The 20,438-nt window shown below is 38.1% G+C and overlaps 3 protein-coding genes across 3 annotated transcripts; 2 read left to right on the plus strand and 1 right to left on the minus strand.

Annotated features, from left to right (window-relative positions):
- The first annotated feature begins 1,355 nt into the window (after window positions 1-1,355).
- prr15lb (proline rich 15 like b) lies at window positions 1,356-8,296 on the plus strand. The gene is made up of 2 exons (XM_004080646.4): window positions 1,356-1,495; window positions 7,528-8,296. Exon 2 carries the CDS (start codon window positions 7,555-7,557, stop codon window positions 7,882-7,884), a length of 330 nt encoding a protein of 109 aa, XP_004080694.1. The 5' UTR covers window positions 1,356-1,495; window positions 7,528-7,554; the 3' UTR covers window positions 7,885-8,296.
- A 638-nt stretch (window positions 8,297-8,934) lies between these two features.
- pnpo (pyridoxamine 5'-phosphate oxidase) lies at window positions 8,935-15,396 on the minus strand. Its single transcript, XM_004080645.5, has 7 exons — window positions 15,158-15,396; window positions 14,740-14,864; window positions 13,382-13,481; window positions 13,161-13,214; window positions 12,962-13,090; window positions 11,722-11,792; window positions 8,935-10,017 (listed from the first exon to the last, which is right to left on the minus strand). Exons 1-7 carry the CDS (start codon window positions 15,344-15,346, stop codon window positions 9,855-9,857), a joined length of 831 nt encoding a protein of 276 aa, XP_004080693.1. The 5' UTR covers window positions 15,347-15,396; the 3' UTR covers window positions 8,935-9,854.
- Window positions 15,397-15,571: 175 nt separating this feature from the next.
- mrpl10 (mitochondrial ribosomal protein L10) lies at window positions 15,572-18,448 on the plus strand. Its single transcript, XM_004080644.5, has 5 exons — window positions 15,572-15,679; window positions 15,832-16,004; window positions 16,826-16,990; window positions 17,720-17,864; window positions 17,938-18,448. Exons 1-5 carry the CDS (start codon window positions 15,640-15,642, stop codon window positions 18,168-18,170), a joined length of 756 nt encoding a protein of 251 aa, XP_004080692.1. The 5' UTR covers window positions 15,572-15,639; the 3' UTR covers window positions 18,171-18,448.
- The last annotated feature ends 1,990 nt before the right edge of the window (window positions 18,449-20,438 follow it).

The raw sequence follows: 20,438 nt of genomic DNA on the forward strand, positions 1-20,438 counted from the left end.
CCTTGACCTATCTGTACCACTTTTTAATTAATCCTATTAGTCATTGCCCTACTGTTCATTTCAATTTAAATTGCATCTGTATTTTGTAATGTATTTTATTTCAGTTGTTTTTTAACTATTTATTTTGTATGCCCTTTGGCCCAAGTCTTCCTTGAAAAAGAGATGCAGTCTCAATGGAATTTCCTGGTAAAATAAAATAAAATGAAAATAAAATGAAATTTAAAGCAATGTTAAAGACCAGTTTCTTGCTTTAATTTTTATGTGAAAGATAATTATTTGTGTTGTATTTGAGTATATGTTTTATCATTTTTTATTTTGTAAGGTAATTGCACAATTATAATCATATCTATTGTTTTAAATATAATGTTAAAGTAATAATTTGATTTCATATGCTTTGCAAGAGACAGAAAAAACAAACACAAATTAGATGCCTAAAGAAGTGCATTGTTTTTTTATTACTTTCTTTGCAAGCTTTTGGGTTGCAAATTTAGTTGATGTAATATAATGTAAAGGCAGTTGATTTTTATAATCTTTTGAATTAATATGTTTAGTGCAAAAATGTAGAAAAATCGTATCCGTGCAAAAACAACCTCAAAGGGTTCCTGAATTATCAGCTCAGACTGTGAAAATGATACATTTAGCTTTCATAAGCATATTTTCACAAAACTGTTAAAGTTCGATATACTTTTTGAATCATTAGATTTGAAATTTCTATCAGAATTTTCAAAGTGTTCTCATATAAAAAAAAACCCAACAAACTCTCTTTTTCTTACCTGTTTTACGTTGTATCATAGCTATATTTTGCAGTGTTTCTCCCCATTTTTTTTGCTTAGCATCTTCTGCTCTTGTGTCAAGGCAGCTTTAACAGTACAGACACTTTCTATATCTATTGAATTCATTTTTATAAATACTGACCTTCAAACCTGTATAGCAGCTGAAGAGTGTCTCTCAGCCAGGTGACCCAATTTTAGTTCATTTGAATAGGGATCAAACTTGCAAAGTAACCATCCAATCACAGGCTCTGTAAAATGTCATGCAAAACCGCTTCATGCCCTTTTGTTTAACGCCATCTTTAAACTCCTATGAAGGAGGAAACTTGAAAACAAAGGTGACTTTATCTTGCAGCCAAATCCACAAAGATGATAACACTTGTTTTAATAAGATATTGATGAAAAGATTAAAATTGCCATTTACAAAAGCACACTTTACTCTTGGTGTGGACTGGCCTGATGCGGTGTCCTTACAGTCACATGGTGCAACACTTGCTCCTATCTGGGCGGGCTTTAGGTGTGGACGCGTTTGACGAGGGTGTGTGCTTAAGTGAAGCAGTGAAGGCAGAGGCTGAGGCAGAGTGATGCTGCACCTGTTCATGCTCACCTGAGGAAAAGAAAGGGAACTGCCTTAAACCAGCAAAGAGAAGAGAAAAGGACTCCAGGCATGGCAGAACAGTTGAATATCTAAGCGGATTTCTTTCAGGCAGTTTGTTAAAACTAAGGTAAGACGAAAGCGTCTAATAAATGGATCATTTCCAACTTAGATTGAATTTTTGGATCGCTGCAACAACTTTTATCAATATCAACAAGAATATGATTTTAAAGAAGAAAAATGGCAAGTAAAAAGTAAAAAAATGAAGCTTGACTGCATTTCAATTAAAAATGGATAGTTGTTGATTTCAGTTTCTCAAATGTGTTTCAAGTCAATATTTTATTTGTAATGTGACATTATTAAAAGCCTTAATTTATTTTAAAGTACCTATAAGTTTTATGTTTAAACAGCATATAATGTCACATTGAAGTGCCACAAATAGATTTGCTAAAAATCAGCATGACATTAATATATTTTTTTAAGACTGTCATTATCTTGCCTTAAAAGCTGTAAAAAAAAAAAAAACCTCTGAAACCTGGACTTTGAAGCCATAAAAAAACCAACGTGTCTGGTGATTTCCCAGAAATGCCCCCAAAACAAACAAACACACCAGACACTTTCATGGACAAAACAGCACAGAACACCTTTTTTTGTCACTTTTCATCATATCTGTGGATCAATTGTGAGTCTGGCACAAGGGAAGGTGGAAACCTGAGAGTCTGCCAAGGCTTCGGCTCCACTTTTAATGTGCGCCCTTGGAGCGTCCCTCCCGTTACGCCATGTCTGCAGAGAGGCTGTGCAGCTGCTTTGATATTTCCTACAGTTTGCACCAGTTTTCCTTTTTCTTGCTGTGATCTCTGAGGTTTTGCCGAGTGGCTCACCCACACAAGGCAGAACACACGGTAACTTATTAAAAAGACCGGCGGAGGGGGCCTCCTTTGTGTCAACAGGAGTTTTTGTCTCAAAGGTCACATTGAAGTCAAAGTAAAAGAAAAATGCTTGCACATTGTGTTGCTATTATCCATTACTTAACTCTGTGTGAAAGTTGGTCACGTTGTTTGGTTTGATAGAGAATCAGCAAAAACTGAGCAGACGTCGTTCAAATATTCAAAATTTTTGTTTTTTTAACAGAGCAATTTGCTAAATTTAGAGATTTTAAATTCTCTTAACTCTTAAAGAGTCAACGAAATTCCACAAATTCAATGCGAGTGGGATTTGTTTGCCACTCAGAAAAGCTCTTCCTGTTCCTGTAGGAAACACATGATCATACAACAATGATAAGCAAACATATTCTGTAAAAATACATTTATTCAAATAAAGGAAATTTAAAAAAATCTCTGATGCTGAGATGTAGTATCTCGTGAGTGAGATGAGATTCTGGTGACAGTGTCTGTGAAGGACACATGAGATGCATTTGCATAGGTGCCACACGATAAAAAAAGAAAAACCACACCAAAGGAGAATTGCGTGTCTCTGCTTTCTGCCAGCACTCATAAAGAAGACATTGTTGCTTTTGTGAAACACATCAAGTTCAGTTGACATGCTACAATGCATTCGAACAAACCTTCAACATTGTATGGTCACTTAAGGGTTTGGTTTGTATTCTGTCTTGCTTTGAAAAATCTTGCAAAAGCATAAAAAATGTGTTTTTTTAATCTGCAAGGTAGATTAAATGGCATTTTCATTATTTTATTTCAAGCTAAATACACTTCCTGGCGTAACAAAGAAATAGCTATGATAGGCTTTACTGAAAAACAGTTCAAGGATGCAGCTGAAAAGCACTTTACAAATCCATTGTTACAAAACAGGAAGATGGCTGGTTACTATTGCAGCAGGCTTCTTAGCACAGCTAAAAGTCCACAAAGCTAAATCAGGGTCAGGCAAGCAGGGGTCAATAACAAGGATGGGAGCATCAGAGAAGAAACTGGAGTAGTCAGGATCTAGGCAAGAGTCTGGGCAGGCAGCAGGCAAAAAGAGTAAAAGACAAAACAGGGTCAGGAAAACAGAGGATCATGTCCATGTGAACCACTCAGTAATGCAGGCAAAGTGGCACAAACAGCACTTCACACTGAGAAGTGCAGAGCTTAAGTGTACTGTCCGTGATTGCAAATGAGAGTCAGCTGTGTGGCATCCAGAAACTGTGTGCTGGGGTTGCTGGGAGATGAAGTGCACTTATAATTCTGGAAACTGTTCCCGTTGGTGACCAGAGGGGGAAACAGAGCTCTGACTTCTGACCCCCATGATGTTTCAGAAGTTGGTTTCACGAAGAAGAGTCTGGTGCTTCATTGAGTCCTAGCTTTTTTCCTCAGGGTGGGTCTATTTGAAATGTGTGTTACAGCTTTGTCCTGCCCTCTTCCAAAGTACAGTTAAAAAAAAGCAGTTAGCTGGGTAAAGACAATGATCTGGAACCTCGATATTTCTCCTAAGATGAGGATTTATGATGTTAAAATGACTGTCAAGTACAGTAACCTTCAGACATTAGTGAGGAATTTTTGAAGATGTTTTTTGATTTGTTCCGTTTTGTCATGGCTGTATCTTTTATTTTTATGGATTTTTTTTGCTGTTTTTTAGCCTATCTTTGTGAAAGGTGCTTGTAAATATAGTTACATGAACATTTTTATTTTGGCAAGGGTTCAGAATGACTAACAACCAGTTTAGTCTAAAATCTATAAGTAAAATATGAAAGTGATCTCTGTTTTCTTGCTAGTATGACTGATTTTTGATCAATTTAAATTATTGAATAAAAACAGGTCAAACAAATAGGCAGAAGCTTGATGATAAGTTGAAATTGACAGATATAAAGTACCTACCAAATAAAGAACCTTGGTCTTGTTTTTTTGGATGGATGTCCTCCTTATTAACAATAAACTCCAAAAACAGGCCCCTTAGAAATAAATCAAAGATTTTAACCTCTTTGGCAGATTTTCTTTAAGTAAGCAAAAGATCTACCAACGGGGTAAGAAACATGGTCTTCCCAAGAATTCCTATTGGAGGAAAAAAATTCTAGTCACTATGACATATTTTCTCAAACTATTGTTTTGCTATTAATAACCTTTCTGATAAGATTAATTTTTTGCAAGCCTGAAAAAAAGACATTTTTATTGAAACAAAGGTCTTTTCACTTTCTTAAGATTTAGTTTTTGCTGTGTGAAGCCATCAGCATCTTGAAAACAAAACTTAAAAAAACTGTTTTTGTCCTGGCACATAACATTACTTTTTGTCATTTCTGTCAAGCTTCTTAAAAAAACCCACATGCAGCGAAATAATAATATGAAAATGAATCAAAAATATCTACTGAATTTAGTGGAGCACATTTTATTGTAATAATTTAAGCAAGAAAATGTCTAAAGAGGCTTCATTGATACACAGCAATGTTTCTGTGTTGAACATAGGTGGATTTATGTAGGACATTTTCCAAACAGCCTACCATAAACCTGTTTATGATCCATGGGCTCAGATTACCGAGTTAATAATTGTTTCATAAGGAAGTCATTTGTTTCAGAACTATGGTTACCAGGCAACAGAAGACCACAGAAGCCATTATCCACATGCATTCACTACATACAATGAAAGCAGCTGAAATAATATTAAGGAGACGGCCCACCGGGATCACTTAGATTGTGACACTTAAAAGAAAAAACTCTTTTCCTTTGTTGTTACATAACGTTACTGTAAGCTGGCGGTCTCTGCTGTAAGACAACAGCTTGTTTTCTGATCAGAGAGGAGCTGTTTCATATCAGATCACAGAGGGGGATCGTGTTCTGATTATCATTAATTTATCAGCCTGACGGCAGAGTGTCTCGTATTGTTCCTCGTGTGGTGGCGTCTTTTAATCATAGAGATGTGCACAGGTGAAAGCTCATGGTGGCTTTCTAAGAAGCAGTCTGCAGTTCAAAGCTTTGTGCACACACTGGTGTTTGTTCTTTTCCACTGACAGACGAACAATGAGAGAATGAAGGGTACATAAAGGCCTCATATTGAGCATTGACTCGGATGAGTTCAAACACCCTGCAGCAGAAATCCTGCAATAAATGCATTTAAGTAGGATGTTCAAGTATTTCTTTCAAAGAGAGGCTTTTATTTTTACTGTTTCTCTACATTAACCTGAAACTATGACTATTCTCTTTTATATTTTTACTGATAAATTAATAAAGTTAATGTTAAATACTATGCTGCGGTATTCTAGGCTTTAGTTAACTTCATTCAGTTGTTCGTTTGGTTTTGTAAAGGGAGCAGCTCTCGGTGTTCCTCAGAGATCAACACTGGGACCACTTGAATATATATTTTTTTAACTTATTCAGTTTAGTGGTGATATTTTCTTTATAAAATCAGCTTGACTTTAGTAACATTTTGTTAATCTGGATTTAATAATTAACTGGCATCACTGTTGGAAGGTTGTCGGGTTCTTTTCACAGGTCTTGGGTTTCTTTTTTTTAAATACTTTTCTGATTTATTTGTTAAACTGAAAATAGAGTCTAACTGAAGCAGTAGTCTATCATTTTCCACAACATTTATTATCATTTGATAGACGCAAATACTTTTTTTAAATGAGCACTGAAGCAATAAGTAAAGTTGAAGCAAATATTAGGAAAAACACTGCTCTGTTATCTCACAGGATGAGATTGGCTTTTGAAAAGGCAAATCAGTGCAAACATGATATGTTGCTGAAAAAAAATTTTCAATCATGAAGTTGGTGCATTTTAGCATTATCTTTGCTAATTACCTTTGATTATTCTCATGAAAATGTTGCCGTGTTGCTTTATTGGAACATCACTCGTATTCTGTTTACTTATGGGAATCGCTCCGTTTCTCTTAAGCTGAAAAATTCCTTGCAGGATGTGAAATGTGATTTGATGCAGCAAAAAAGAGCATCTAAACAGTCAGAACAGCTAACAAATAGCTTTCAAGATTTTATTCTGAAATGATCAGCTATGTGTTTACTGTGTAATTTGTGTTGTTTGTGTATCACTGCCGACTGTGAGTCAAATCTCGCTGTAGGTGTTGTCGAGGCTTCTTGAACGTTGAACCTTAAGCCTAGATATGGCCTACTTCCAATTAGTCAGAATATTCTACTGATAACTGATGATAAATGTTTAATTTAGAACAGATGAAAACAAGGGGAAATGTACTAGCTCTTATATTATTAAAAATTGGTTCTGAATGTATTTACAAAACAAGGAACTAAAGCAGGAATAATAAAGTGCAGATCATTCTACCAAAGTGTATATATGTATATATTTTTTTTACTTGTTGGTAATGATTGTCCTCCAAAGAGCTCAACACGCAACACTAAACACTCAAACATTTGACATTTCTGACGCATGTCTGCTTTTGTGTATGGAAACATGTCCATCATCATCATCAATATTACCAGATCCTTAGTTTAGTTTAGTTACATTATTGGTTTAAAAAAGTGTTAAATGCAAACAAATTTGGGGGTGGAGTTAAGCTAGACTCCTTAGGTGAACTGAACCTTCAGAATAAAAGTTCTCTTTAGACTGTTTTAAGTAAATACTTCTGATCAATACAAAAAATAAGCTTCTTAACCTGCTGAATAAATTAGTTTTATTTTCAGTCAAATGTTAACACCAGGTGCAGTGGTTAGCATTTTCGCCTCACAACGAGAAGGCTCTGGTTCAAATTCTGACGTGAACCTTTTTGTGTTTGCATGTTTTCCCCTTGCATGCGTTTCTCCAGGCACTCCAGCTTCCTCCCACAGTCCAAAAACATGCTTCATATGTTTGTTGGTTACTCCAAGGCAGGGGTGTCAAACTCCAGGTCTTGAGGGCCGACCTTCTGCTGGTTTTCCAGAAATCCTGTCATATCTGCTGCTGATTGCCTGGATCAGTTGTGTTTAGCCAATAAGGAACTTCAATGATAGGCTGGTTGGAAAACATGTTGGACTCCAGCCCTGGAGGGCTGGATTCTGACACTCTGCTCTAAAGTTTCCCTAGGTGTGCATGTGTAAGTGTGCGTGGGAGTGATTGTTTGCCGACCTGTTCAGCGTATACTCCCCTTCGCCCAACCAAAGCTAGGACAGGCTCTAGCAACCCTGTGGATATAACGTGTTCAGAAAATGATGGATGGATGTTAACATCAGACACAACCACAGGTTCTGTTAGTTCTGTGGATTCAGTTCTAAGTGTTGGTTCTTCTCTGCAGGTCGGTTCTCCAGTCTCTGCTGCTGCCATGGCTGACTCAAGCTGGTGGAAGTTGACCTTCTCAAGGAAGAAAAAGTCAGAATCCAAGGTTCTGTACGAGATTCCCGCAGAGTATGGCAGCAACAACGGAAACAAGGAGCATCCAGGTGCCGCTCCTGACAGCATGGACAGCCAGATAAATGCCAGGCTGGAGAAGATCGTAGACAAATCCGCCTCCAAGGGCCGTCATGTTAAGGTCTCACATTCTGGTCGCTACAAGGAGAAGAAGAGAGTACGGGCCACGCTGGTGGAAAATCCAAATCTGTTTCCAGAGAAGGACCCAGCGGATGAGAATCACAAAAAGAAGACTGATAAATAGCAAACGAAACAGGCTTGATGATGGATGTGGAATTGGGAGTCACTTCCCCAGTGTGTTACTGTGAACCACACCCACTGAAACCACGGTACTCACACTTTAACAAACAAATCATAGGCGTCCACACAACAGAACTGGGACCAGTTCTGCTGATTTTAAAAGATTCCACAGTTTTCCTCTGCTTGTTCTGTATCTGCACAAATAAATACCAACATGAAGGAAAGGTCCAGGCTCAGCTTGTGAACCACAAAAATGTCATTTCTTTTTTTTAACTTTTATTATTGAGCTTTGTTCAAATAAAACCTTTTTATGTTTTTCAAAGCGAAATTAGGGTACCCCCTTTTTTTTAAAGGAAGTACTCTATGTTTTACTACAAATTTATGATCTAAGCAAATAAATCTTGATTTAAAACACAGTCTGAGAAATTTTGATGTACATTACACTAATCTGTACAAAAAACAGCCCAGGAAGGGTTAAACTGCCATTATTTGGTGGCAAATGGTTTATTGCTAATATGTTCTACAATTGTGTTGTGTTCCCTGCCAATATGTTCTACAATTTTTTTTAGTTTTGACAGATTTCAAATAATTCAAATGGCAAAATTAACTTTCAAAACAATAGTCTTATTTCCCCTATAGACCCTTATACTTCCCAAATAATATACCAGCTTTGGTTAAACAATGTCCAGTTAAGCAGCTCAAACAGGAGCTCACACATCTACATTACTTTAAGCAAGTGGTTCTCACTGATGTCATTCTTTTGAGTTATCAGGTTGTTTGATATTTCACCTGAAACTTTGTTGGCATAGTGATCAGAAACAAACACTGATATCAGACACTTGATGTGCTTGCATGGCGAAACATTCATGTTGTTACCAAATATTAGCTATGAAAAATGTTTTTTATGCAATTAAACAAAAAACTTATTCCATTTTTTATTTTAATTTTTTATATTAGTTTAGAGATTTCTTAATTGGTTGTCTTTGAGGTGCTACTGACCCCTGGTGGGCAAAAATGTATGTACATACATCTTTCCAAAAAAAAAAGAAATATATATGTTTTAAACAAATTTAATTTTTAATGGCACAGGACAATAGTTGGCACAAATGCAAACATTATATATTTAATGTTTTTTTAGATTGCAGTTTTATTCTTTATTCTAATTGTCTTTACTTACAAAAATTAAGACAAACAACTTCTTATTGAACTAATACGCCATTAATCTAAATATTTTTATTATGTCAATAAAAATTTAAACTGTGGGTATTCTATTGATAAACTAGAGTTTTTAGATCTGATACATAATTATTAAAAGTGCTGTCAATTCTATATAACAAGTATAAACGTTACATCGCTTATCAAAACATAAGACTTGGCAAAGGGGTGAATTATTATCATATCTTTCCATGCAAGTGCAATAAAGTAATAACCGTGTAGATTATCGGGGTTCAAATGCATCCCCTCTTTCACATCGAAAATCAAATGTTCCACTTTCAATACAGTTATTGAATGATAAGTTAAGGTTGATGCACAACACTTCCTGGATAGTTATGGGAAATTACAGACCTGAATTATAAAAAAAAGGGAAAACAGAGAAAGTTTAGATATTAAGTAGCTGGAAGTTCAATCCCAAGTGCTGATCCTATGAACACAATATGTTCCAAAGGTTAACTGAGCTTCAATAAACAGTATTGGGCTGTCAATCATTACCTTACAGGAGCAGTTCACTTTTCTGTGCTGCTTAATGCATTTTCTTCCCATCAACACATAATGAAACGTTGGACATTACAGTCAGCTTGAGCTGGAAATGTTTAGCTGCACACACAGTTTAGCTCAGACTCTAGAAGATGACATGTTGAGACACCAAAAACACGGTTCAACTTCAAGACAGTGTCACTTTTACATGTTGATTCAGCTATAACATTATTTTAATCACAGGAAAGAACAGATGAAACGTCTGTCGACAGGCCGCTGTCATGGAGCCAGACGCTGGTACACCCAGCCTGCCTCCCCCTCGTGCTGAAACTCTCCCAGTTTCTCCCCCTCCTTCATTCGAGTGAAAACAATGCGGTCGTGAAGTCTATTGGTTTGACCTTGCCAGAACTCTATGAGGTGAGGCTTTACAAGGTAACCGCCCCTGTTAGTGCAAGACAGAAACAGAGCGATTAAAATATATGGACAACAAGGGGAAGAAGGCACTGACACTACCTTATATTATGCTTTTAATTATTTTAAAAATTAAAGATGGTTCTGTGAGGTGCAAAATGAATACCATTTGATATGTTTCACTGTTTTAGAATAGCCTTTCATTTATAAATGAAGTTTCTTCCAAAATTTGAAAAAATTTATAGACTACTGTCTTCACACTACAGTTCCTGATAATACAGATTGTTTAAAACCTGACTGAATAAAAAATATCGTTGACAAAAACGTGAAAAAGAAAAGGTATTTTTAAAGCTTTTCTTTTTCTTGTTATACAATATGTTGATCATAATTTTCACTTAGCTATTTTTAAAACTAGAGATTGTCAAGAATAATCTGAAAGATGTAAGTTTTGCTTGTTTAAAGTCCCACTTTGATGATCTTTTGATCTATTATAAAAGTGTTTCCAGTGGTGTTTTAATTATGATTTTGTGGTTTTTAGCTAAATCAAATACCTCTATTGTTTTCTAGGTCATAGTTTCTGCAGAGAGGCAGGAGTTCATTAGAAATGTGCCTGTGTTGTGGACAGGACCATCGGTATATAGAGCAACCCCACCTCCTCTTTCCACCAAATTGCTGAGAGATTCCCGTTGCCAAGCCAATTTTTATGTTACAAATACCATCTTTTTCAAACAATATTTTTTCGTCTGCTGTTGATTCACAACAATTTGAATATAAAAATACTCAGAAATGCTATTTAAGTTTAATTCTATTTATATGTCGTCTTATTGTCAAAAAAATGCCACAAGAACATGCAAAAAAAAACAACAACCAAAAAAAACACCTTTTTAGTCAGAGTGGGTCTTAAGCTAAAACAGTTAAGGCGTAGGTACCAAAACAGTTCGACCTGCATTAAGTGTTCGGGGGCCTGAAACTAATGATGAAGTCACACTACGGTAACCCCACTTGGACAAACTTTGCAGCATCGAGATCTGCTCGGGCTCTACATATTTTCATTTCAGGTTTTCTTTTGTAATCTAAAGTTCTTTTCCCACATAACTAATAATGCCATTTTTAATTTTAAGGTGTGTACATAAACATAATGGTTTGTTGTGTCTGACATTATACTTTGTAATGTTTATAGAGAGATTTTGCCACAACCCACTTTGTAAAAAGTACTGTGGCTGTTAGAATGAACCGGCTGCCCAACGCGAGCCAAGCATGTCTCTGAGCAGAGCAGCCGGACTCGTGGCTTCGTGTTTGCGTGCAGGGGAGGGTGCTTTGTTACGGCGTGCGCTCCGGAGGAGAGTTCAGACCCCAGTCCGTCCAGCTGCTCTGTGTGAGCGAGCATATCATTAATCATTGTCAGACCAATCACTATCTTGCACATCATCGGACTAACGTACAGCCAATCAAATAGTGTGACGTCATCATTATTCGCAGGCCCCCTGAATACTGAACAGTTTTGTACCTACTAAGGCTGTTCATTTGTGGGCTCTAAATTGGAACAAAACACTCATGCAGTGTTGGCTAGATAATAATTCCATCGCTCATTTGATTTTCCAGCTTATATTTTTCCCTATATAACAACGCTATATCCAAAGCTTGCTATTTGTTTCTGTATGTGCATTGTCAGGATTCATCTGACATTTTCAAGTCTGCATAAAAATCAACAGCAAAATGGAACCCAGATGTTTACCAGTAGTCAGGCATAGGAACCTCCTTGTCCTTGTACTTCTCCTCCAGTTCTGCATTCTTCTGCCGTAGATACTAAAAGAATTTGTGAGGAATGAGTAAAGAGTGCGATTGTGCAGCTTCTGGTGCAAAGCTGTGTGGGTACCGCTGACTGTATATGAGAACTGGACCCAGTGACGACACCCATAAAAAAGGGCTAACTTCTGGCTCCAACCAAGTAAAGTCAATTCAGTCTGTTGTTTTGTGATATGGACGTTGCCATGTTAAGCTACGTTCACACTGGCCTCAACAAAGCACATTCAAGTGATCACTTCTAATAAGAAATCTGTGGGAGAACGATTTGGGCTCCTGCGTTAAAAACTTTTGCGTTCATGCGTCACTACGTACGTTTTAAAGTCCGTTTTCCGCCTTTACGGACAAAATGTTTGGACATTAAAAGTTAAACCAGTTGAACTTTGATGTGGTAGTGGCATATGGATGGCATCCTTTTTAATTTATGGGAAGTACCAACCCTTTGAGGAAGGATCATGGAGGATAAATTAATAATTGTGGTTCGTGCCCAGCTGGAATTCTATCAAAACCAAGCTTTTCATGTATCGTAACAGAACTGCAAAAGAAAACGCCTGGAGCAAGATTCACGACATTTGCACCGCTTTGACATTTCACAAGACTCGGGTAGTGAGAGTCCAGTGTGAACAACACGGGCTAAAAGATCATACAAGACCCAGTGTTCAGCGAGTTCTTAAACCCGTCAACAGCCCAGTGTGTATGTAGCATTAGAGCTCAGACGACATCAGTAAGCAGTGATTAGTCCAAGTCGGTCTGAGCAAACATTTCTATGGCAACCTCTCACCAATCAGGAAGGAGCTTGTTGGAAGTCCACACCCCAACCACTTGACAGCAGAGTCAGGAGAATCTGTCAATCAAAGGTTTTGAACACTGTACGTGAGACAGGCTACTTTTATTGTGGCATCTGATTGGTCAGTTAATACCTTGCATAACTTGTACACTAGAAAATATCATAAAAATATGAGGTTTTCAAGAACATGTTAAAAAAAGGTAGCAAAGCAAGAATGGGTATTATGATAAATATAATAACTGAGAAACAGCTACTTATTTCTCCTTAGAAGTTGGTGGGGCTTCCTGGAGCCAGCGGGTACTCCCTGTCTGAAGCGTGAGGGGGGAGGGGGTCACTCAGTCCAGTTCTCATATACGGTCGTATACAGTCAATGATGGGTACTCACATCTCTGTTGGGCACTGGAGTGCTCTGTCTGCTCACAACAGCTCCGATCTGGCTGCTCTTGGGTCGTGAATGGAAGTAATCACAGGAGCTCTGAAAGGGGATCCGCTCCACTGAGCCCTCAATTCGAATCTACAGATCAATTTATAGTCCTTAACTGATGGAAAAATAAATTGATATCTGGGAAAGTTTTCTGTTATACCTGTCTGTTAAGGGGCTCCCAATAGAAGACCAAGCAGGCATTTGGATTACTCTCCTGAGGGCATAAAAAGGTCAACATCAAAAAGATAAGCTTTAATTTAAAATCCCATCAGTAAAATACCCAGAAAAATAACCTAAAATTATAACTGCATTTTATGTGAAGGGAAATTTAGATTAAGGAGTTACTCTTCACATTCAGGCCGTGGCGGAGGTCGCTCTTACCAATTCTGTACCTTTTCTGCTCTCGTAGTTGGAAAAGAAACGGAAACCTTCATTACTGTAACCTTTCAGGAGGACCATACGAGCTGATGGACGTCCATCCCTGAACAAACAGAGGTTAGGCTGATGGTGAGGAACTGTGGAATTATCAATTAAGAGGAACTGTGCTTTGTTAAAGGATTATGACCCATTATCTCTGTTGTTTAGATGCTGGACTGCTGGACTGTCGATGCGTTTATGTTTGGGCTTTTAACCAAATTTTTGGGGGAGAATAAAAAAAAAATTCACAATGAAATGTGGTTAACGGGTAAAAATGTTTTTTGAATCATGAAATAAATTGTAATAAAAATGTTGAAAAGTATGAGCAGGAAAAAAAACTATGAGGCTTTTTTAAGCCATTTATCTTCATGACCTCCCTCTGTTTGATTACTTCTTTCATCTCCTCCAAGAGTAAACCAAACTATTCCCAGACTAGATAAAATATTATCTCACCAACGTCTTCCATATCTGCCAAAGGATCTCCTGCTGGTTGGACATGCTCATAACATATCACCAGTGTTTGTGTGGTTGCTGGTTTCTCTCAATGTTGAAGCAGCTCCTTTAGGACTCCTGAGCATTGTCCCCTTTCTCTAAGACCAAAAACTGTCTGCAAGAAAGCTAATTTCTTTCTCTTTAAGTGGGTTTTAGTTCACAACCCACGGCTAGTGGTCAATGGTGAGCAGTTTGTTAAATATATTGAGAGCCTCTTCTCTCTTTTCACCAAAATGAACCCTCACAAAGTCTACATCACTGACGTGCTGACGCATCAGTCGTCTTTAAGTAAGTAAGTAAGTAAGTACATTTCTATTTATATAGCACTTTTCTCAGAGAACGACTCACAAAGTACTTCACAATGTTCAAAGAAGATAAAATCAGAAAAAGAACAGAAAATGGCACAGGGTGTCTAAAGCAGGTATATGTAACGTCTAAATCTTAAGTAGGTACATTTTTTTCTTTAATTCTTTTGGGAATCTTTAGAATTTTGAACTGAAATGAGACTTGGTTTTTAGGTTTACTTTATTAACCAGCAGACTAAAACTATAGAAAGGGTGGGGTGAGTCATGGAAGAGCAGCTGCAATAGACACTGTAACATTGGATAACATCAGCTCAGTTGCTGTGATGGATCGTCACCCAGATGTTTTGTGATGACCTGTGGGTCTTACTCTCATTCTTAAGGCATTTTCTAACAGCTATACTGATGCAAAATGATTTAAATAGGGGAAACAACTAAATTAGTTCGTATTTCATTCTTTAAAATTTGACTTTGCTTTAATATAATTGATTAAAATCTGCATAAATATGATTGAAGTCAGTTTCTTACCTGTTGGCAGTGGCAAGGCACATAGCATTTGCCTCCCCAATTTCAGGACACTTTGTGGCTTCATCAAACCAATTTCCAAACTGTTTGATTGGGTCAAAAGACACGAGCTGACTCTCCTCAAAGCACTGTGGATGAAACATCCAATGCAACAGAGGAGACATAAATATATAAGAAGATTTATGCTCTCAATAACGATCATTTATAATTACAATCAGCATGTCATTGGCCTTTATGACCATATCAGCAAAGGGGTCAGGGTGCATGCAGATCAGGCTAAGTTTTTATTTCTGGCTCGGCTTCAACTGGATGCAGATAAAAATGCATTTTATCTGTAGCTTGGTCATCTGAAGCTGTGCAGGAATTTAAATGCCCCACATAACTCGGCATGACAGATCATCAACAACGTTCATCTATTTACCTCTGCGTCTCCTTTGTACTTCTTCCTCATGTTGCTCAAATCCATGGTGGTTCCGTCTGTTGTAGATTTTCTGCAGAAATTCAAAGCAAACGTGTTTTGTTTCCACGCTGGCAGGCAGTGCTGAGAGGGGCTAGTTTTTCCCAGCAGACTAAAATGATTTAATAATTTCGCACTGAGTATGCGCCTCATGCTTGTCAAAACGACTCTGACGTAATCGGCGTCTTACGCAAAGGCGTCACTTCAGGAACTGCACGGACCAAGTTTTTGAATGAAACTTTAGACATTTTTATGGTTCAACTGTGCAGTCAAGGAGCAAGAAGGAGTACTGAAATCTTTTGAGTTGAAATATTTAGAATTAAAGTCCTTTAATAAAATTTATTGGAATCTATGCAAATGTAAACATTTCATTTGCACATTTTTCCCACTGTCGAAGGCTGTGAACGCACCGCGTGTGCTACGTCATTTCCTGTAGGACGGCGAAGATGGCGGCGACCTTGTGTGCAAAACTGTTACCAAAACAGGGTAAATGATTACTGAAACTGTTTTAAAACATTTAATTGCTTTTGGATTGATTTGAAATCTTAACCAGGGTTACGCCAACAGTCAAAAGCGTGATTCATTTGCTGTTGCTAGCTTAGCATCGGTGCTTCAGTTCCTCTCTCTGTTGCTTTCAGGATGGCTGCCTCTCTCAGTCAGTGTTCGGCATGGCTCCAAGGCGGTGACCCGCCACAGAAGACCTCAACATATTCTCAAAAAGAAGCTTCTGGCTGTCACGGAGTACATTCCCCCCACGAGGGATGCTCCTCCCGGCGCCTACCCGCATCAGATCAAACGGGGGCAGGAGGAGGTAAAGGAGACGTCACCCTTCTGTCAACCCCTGTTGCTCTGCTTTTTTTTTTTTTAAATACACAAAACTATTAATTAAGAGGCCCTCTCCCCCATAATGAATCAAAATTTTAAAGTCTTATACTGCCTGTTTATATGGCATAATCGGACAACTTCAATCAGATTTGTTTGTCAGTGTATACAAAATCTTAATAGGACTTGAATTTTCTTATGTGATTTTAACATGTTGTCTAAAGTGGTTTAGCTGTTCTCTCATAGTTGCTCTGCTGATCCTGTAAAAATCTTGTTCTCATTTGTTGCACTCACAATAACTGGCACACATTTAGGACAAAATCATATCTCAGTATGTAATCAGATTTCCTAAAATGACCCACCTGTCTCTTTAGGACACGTGGTCCCACAATATTGTGTTTATGTGATCAGTAGCTTTGAATTAGGGAATTATCTTTCCTTTCGTCAAATATTACACTCTTGTATTGTATTTTATTGCTGTTTATTGTCTGTTGTCTTTGTCATGTCTATCTGTTTTTTAGGTATAGTAACCAATCAAATTTTCTATTGAGGAATTAATTAAAGTTAAATCTATCCATCTGAACCTAACATGGAATCTGTATTTACTCACTTTATGTGAGTTTATATTTTCACAGTTGCAGAAGAAATATGTACCGTAGATTAAAATGCCATTTTCTTTTCAATGTATATATTTAATATGTGGATCCTTCTTTAATCTCATTTTATTGTTTATTTCTCTCCCTTTTGTTTTCTTTTTTGAACCAGAGGTGTACGGCTTTTTACACATTCTCTTCTCTTTGTTACCATCAGTGTACCGGCTTGATGTTGCTCATTAAGGAGGATTTGAAGAAGGTCTTCCAAGATTATAAAATGATCGCTGTGGTCCAGAACAACAACAGCAACACAGACGACATGTTGACTCTCAGGCACAGGCTCCACAAACATGGCATCAGTGTCAAGTTCTTCCCCAACCAGGTAAAACTGATCGTAAAATGGTAGGATGGCTTACACTAATATACCGCTTTTCCACCTTCTTCGAAGGCTCAAAACGCTTTCCATTCACACACACATTTACACACTGATGGAGGCTCTGCTGCCCAACACTGGAGGACATTTGGGCGGGGAAGGTGGAAACTGCACCTTCAGAGGTCTATCGCTTTCCCTGTGCACTACTGCTCCGCCTTACTGCCTTAACAAAAAAGCTGGATGCTGAATCCATTCAGTTTCTATTTGGCATTTCAGATCAAATTCATTTGATTCAAAGTAATTAACATATAGGTAACTAGTTAATCGTTCCACTATAAATAAAAATGTTTGTCTTTCTAAACATTTTAAACATAATAACGGATGTAAAACTTAACAAAGTTGTGATTGTAATTTATAAAATCATAAATTTTCATGCAAAAATACAGAAATCTCCCTCAACTCAATCCAAGGATTTAACAAATCCATGTATGACGTTTTAATTAGATTAGATGGAATTTTTTAAACTGAGCTTTGCCTGAGTGTTTGTTTTCTTCGTAAAACTTTTCTAAGCTGCTCAGTTCAGATGGTTTTTAAGGAACCAGACAGAAGATGTTTTTTTATTTTATTACAGGGATTATCAACACAAAGCATAGTTTATGAACTTCCTCTAAAGTGGAATTGCCTGTTTGGATTCCTTTTCTAAACCCATCGTCTATTTTTCATGTACATTTCTTTTAGGTGATGCATTTGTTCCTGGGCGACTCTATTTACGGCAGCATGGCTCCTTTGTTCATCGGCCCAACTGTTCTGTTTGTCAGTAAGACGCCAAAGCTGCGGGAGATGCTCTCGACCCTGAGGGTCAGCCCACAGATGACTCTGTTAGGTAAGACAGACTCGATGCTCGATGACAATAGTATGTAGAGACACTGGGACTCATCGTTGCCATCTGTCTGCAGGAGCCTGCATAGATAACACACTGCTGAGTGTCCAGGGCGTCCTACACTACTCCAAACTGCCTTCGATGACGGTCGTACAGGGCGAGCTGGTCAGCGGTCTGACGATGCTGACCTCACACACTGTGTCTGTGTTGCAGCGCCACCCAGGCCAGCTGTCCGCCCTGCTCCAGCAGTACATCAAACAGCAGAGCTCGGAGACCACTTCAGAAGCTAAAACCGAGTCAGCTACGTAGACCTTCGTGGAAATATAGACTGAATACAGCTGAGGACAAGGAGGTTCAGATGAACTTGTTGCACACTTGGAGCATGAGTGATTTGGTACCAGAGGGACTGTTAAGGTGGAAAAACACTGGAGTAAAGCTATGAAGATGCTCCTGAATCATACACTCTGTCTGAACCCTGTATTGCTGTCGCAGCATCCTGACGGTATTATCGATGAAGCAGTTCAACAAAAATAAGTGAGATTCTTTTTTCCCCCCAAAAAATAAATAAGCCTCTTTTAATAAACTGACATCTTGTGCAAACTCTTATATTTTTATATGGTCACGGTTTTATAGTTATTTGTTCTAATAATCTGGTTGATTACATATAAAACACTGCAGTGCAAATGCTAGCATGACATTCATTAAAGACCCACTCTGATTATCTTTTGATCTGTTGTAAAAGCATTCCCAGTGGTCTTTTAAAGCGCCTATACCAGGGGTCACCAACCTTTTTGAGACTGAGGGCTATTTCATGGGCACTAAGTGGTATGAAGGGCGCCACAGGACCTGTTTGCTAAAAACTTCCTAGCCCCCCCCCCCAACGCACACACAAACACAATTTGACGACATCCTTTTGTGTGCCCTGTTTTTATTTGCTAATTTTACACACAAAAAATGCATGATTTTTCTAGACTCGTATTACAGGGGGTAAAACTCAGTTGCAGACGGGGCCTAAATCCAAAACACACTTTAGGTTGTGGGCGGAACAAGATAAACATTTATTTACAACACACTAAAGCTAAACTTTTAAAACTTTAAAACATTAACTTAACTTTAACTTTTTAAACATAAATATGAATAAAAACAGACAGGAATATTAATCCAGAATAATAAATATGTTCTGTAAAAATTATGCAAATTTGTACAAACAAAGCCAGGAAATATTAATAATTAGAAATAATAAATCAAATTATTCTGCTTTCTTTGGTCTTTTGTTATTTTTTTTTCAGAGCTGAAGTCCTGACATCATTTTTAGCAATAAGTTCATTTCTGCTTGGTGTGTGATATTCTGTGTGTGTCTTTGGTCCTGTGTGTGTCTTTGTGAAACGTATCAGAGGGATTTGATTATTTAAAAACCTGTTATTGTGAAAATCATGTTTAGGTCTCATAAAACATTAAAAACTAAATTACAGAACTCTTCACTGGGATTACTCCAAAAATATTTGGCCTTTTCCTGATTTTGTGCAACACCAACAGTAAAAATCCTCCAAAATCCTCAATACTTTCATAAACAAATGATCTATTGTTTATTTATGGTCTGAAAAAGTGCAGCTGTTTTCCAGCATGCATTACCTGCTGTCTTTATTTATACGTTACTATCACCAACTACACAACCGTAAAAAGAAATGTATATGGAAAATACAGACAAGTATTAAAAATGTCCGCAATAGTTAGTGAAGAATGACATTATTAGAATGAGCTGAGTAATTAAAGCCACCCGATGTACCAGGTGTTGCGCAATGGTCTCCGTAGGGGTGTGACGATAATCGCATCACGTCGCGGTGATGACACTTTTTTTTTTAAGTTCTTCATATGGTGCGTGATTGGAACTATAATAAACACATTAAACACATTAATCTTTGCTGATAATTTACTTTTTCTGCTAGTCCTGTGCTCAGACTTCAAGGGTTTCTGGGGGAAATATTTTATTACTGCTCTCCTTCACTCTCTGCGCTGCGCCTCTCACTCCCTCTACGCTGCACGCGGCTTCCTTTTCTTACACACACGCGCACGGTTTCAGCAGCACACACACATCCTCATTCTACAACAGAAGTTTCCGTCTGGCAAGGAAATACGACAAATTTACTGCGTTCTAATTGTTAATTTCCATTTTATTCATTTCTATTACAAGCTGCGTGCGTTCTTGAGTGCGCGACACGGCCGCCTGTCAGCAGGTAGTTTGTGACTGCTTGCACAGATTGCTGATGGTGGATGAAGGACACCTGTGTGGGAGGGCGTGGTCACATACAGAGCAGGGAGGCTGTCATTCTCTTATAGAGCACCAGTGCGCGGCCGTCGGGGGAAGAAGAGGAGGACTGTTGGAGCCGGTGCGTGGGGTTCCCGACACTTGGGCACAGCCTGCAGCAGGAGGACTGTTGGAGCCTGTATCGTTTGAGTTTGGCCTGCTGCTGGAGCCAGAGACGCGATGTCCGTGACATTTGGGTGCAACCTGCAAGGTGCAGGCAGGAGGAAGGCTTGGAGCCAGAGGTGCGCAATTCAGGACGCGGAGGCGGCAGA

Source organism: Oryzias latipes, chromosome 19 (assembly GCF_053564925.1).
Source record: "Oryzias latipes strain Hd-rR chromosome 19, Olatipes_Hd-rR_3.1".
Taxonomy (NCBI): Eukaryota; Metazoa; Chordata; class Actinopteri; order Beloniformes; family Adrianichthyidae; genus Oryzias; species Oryzias latipes.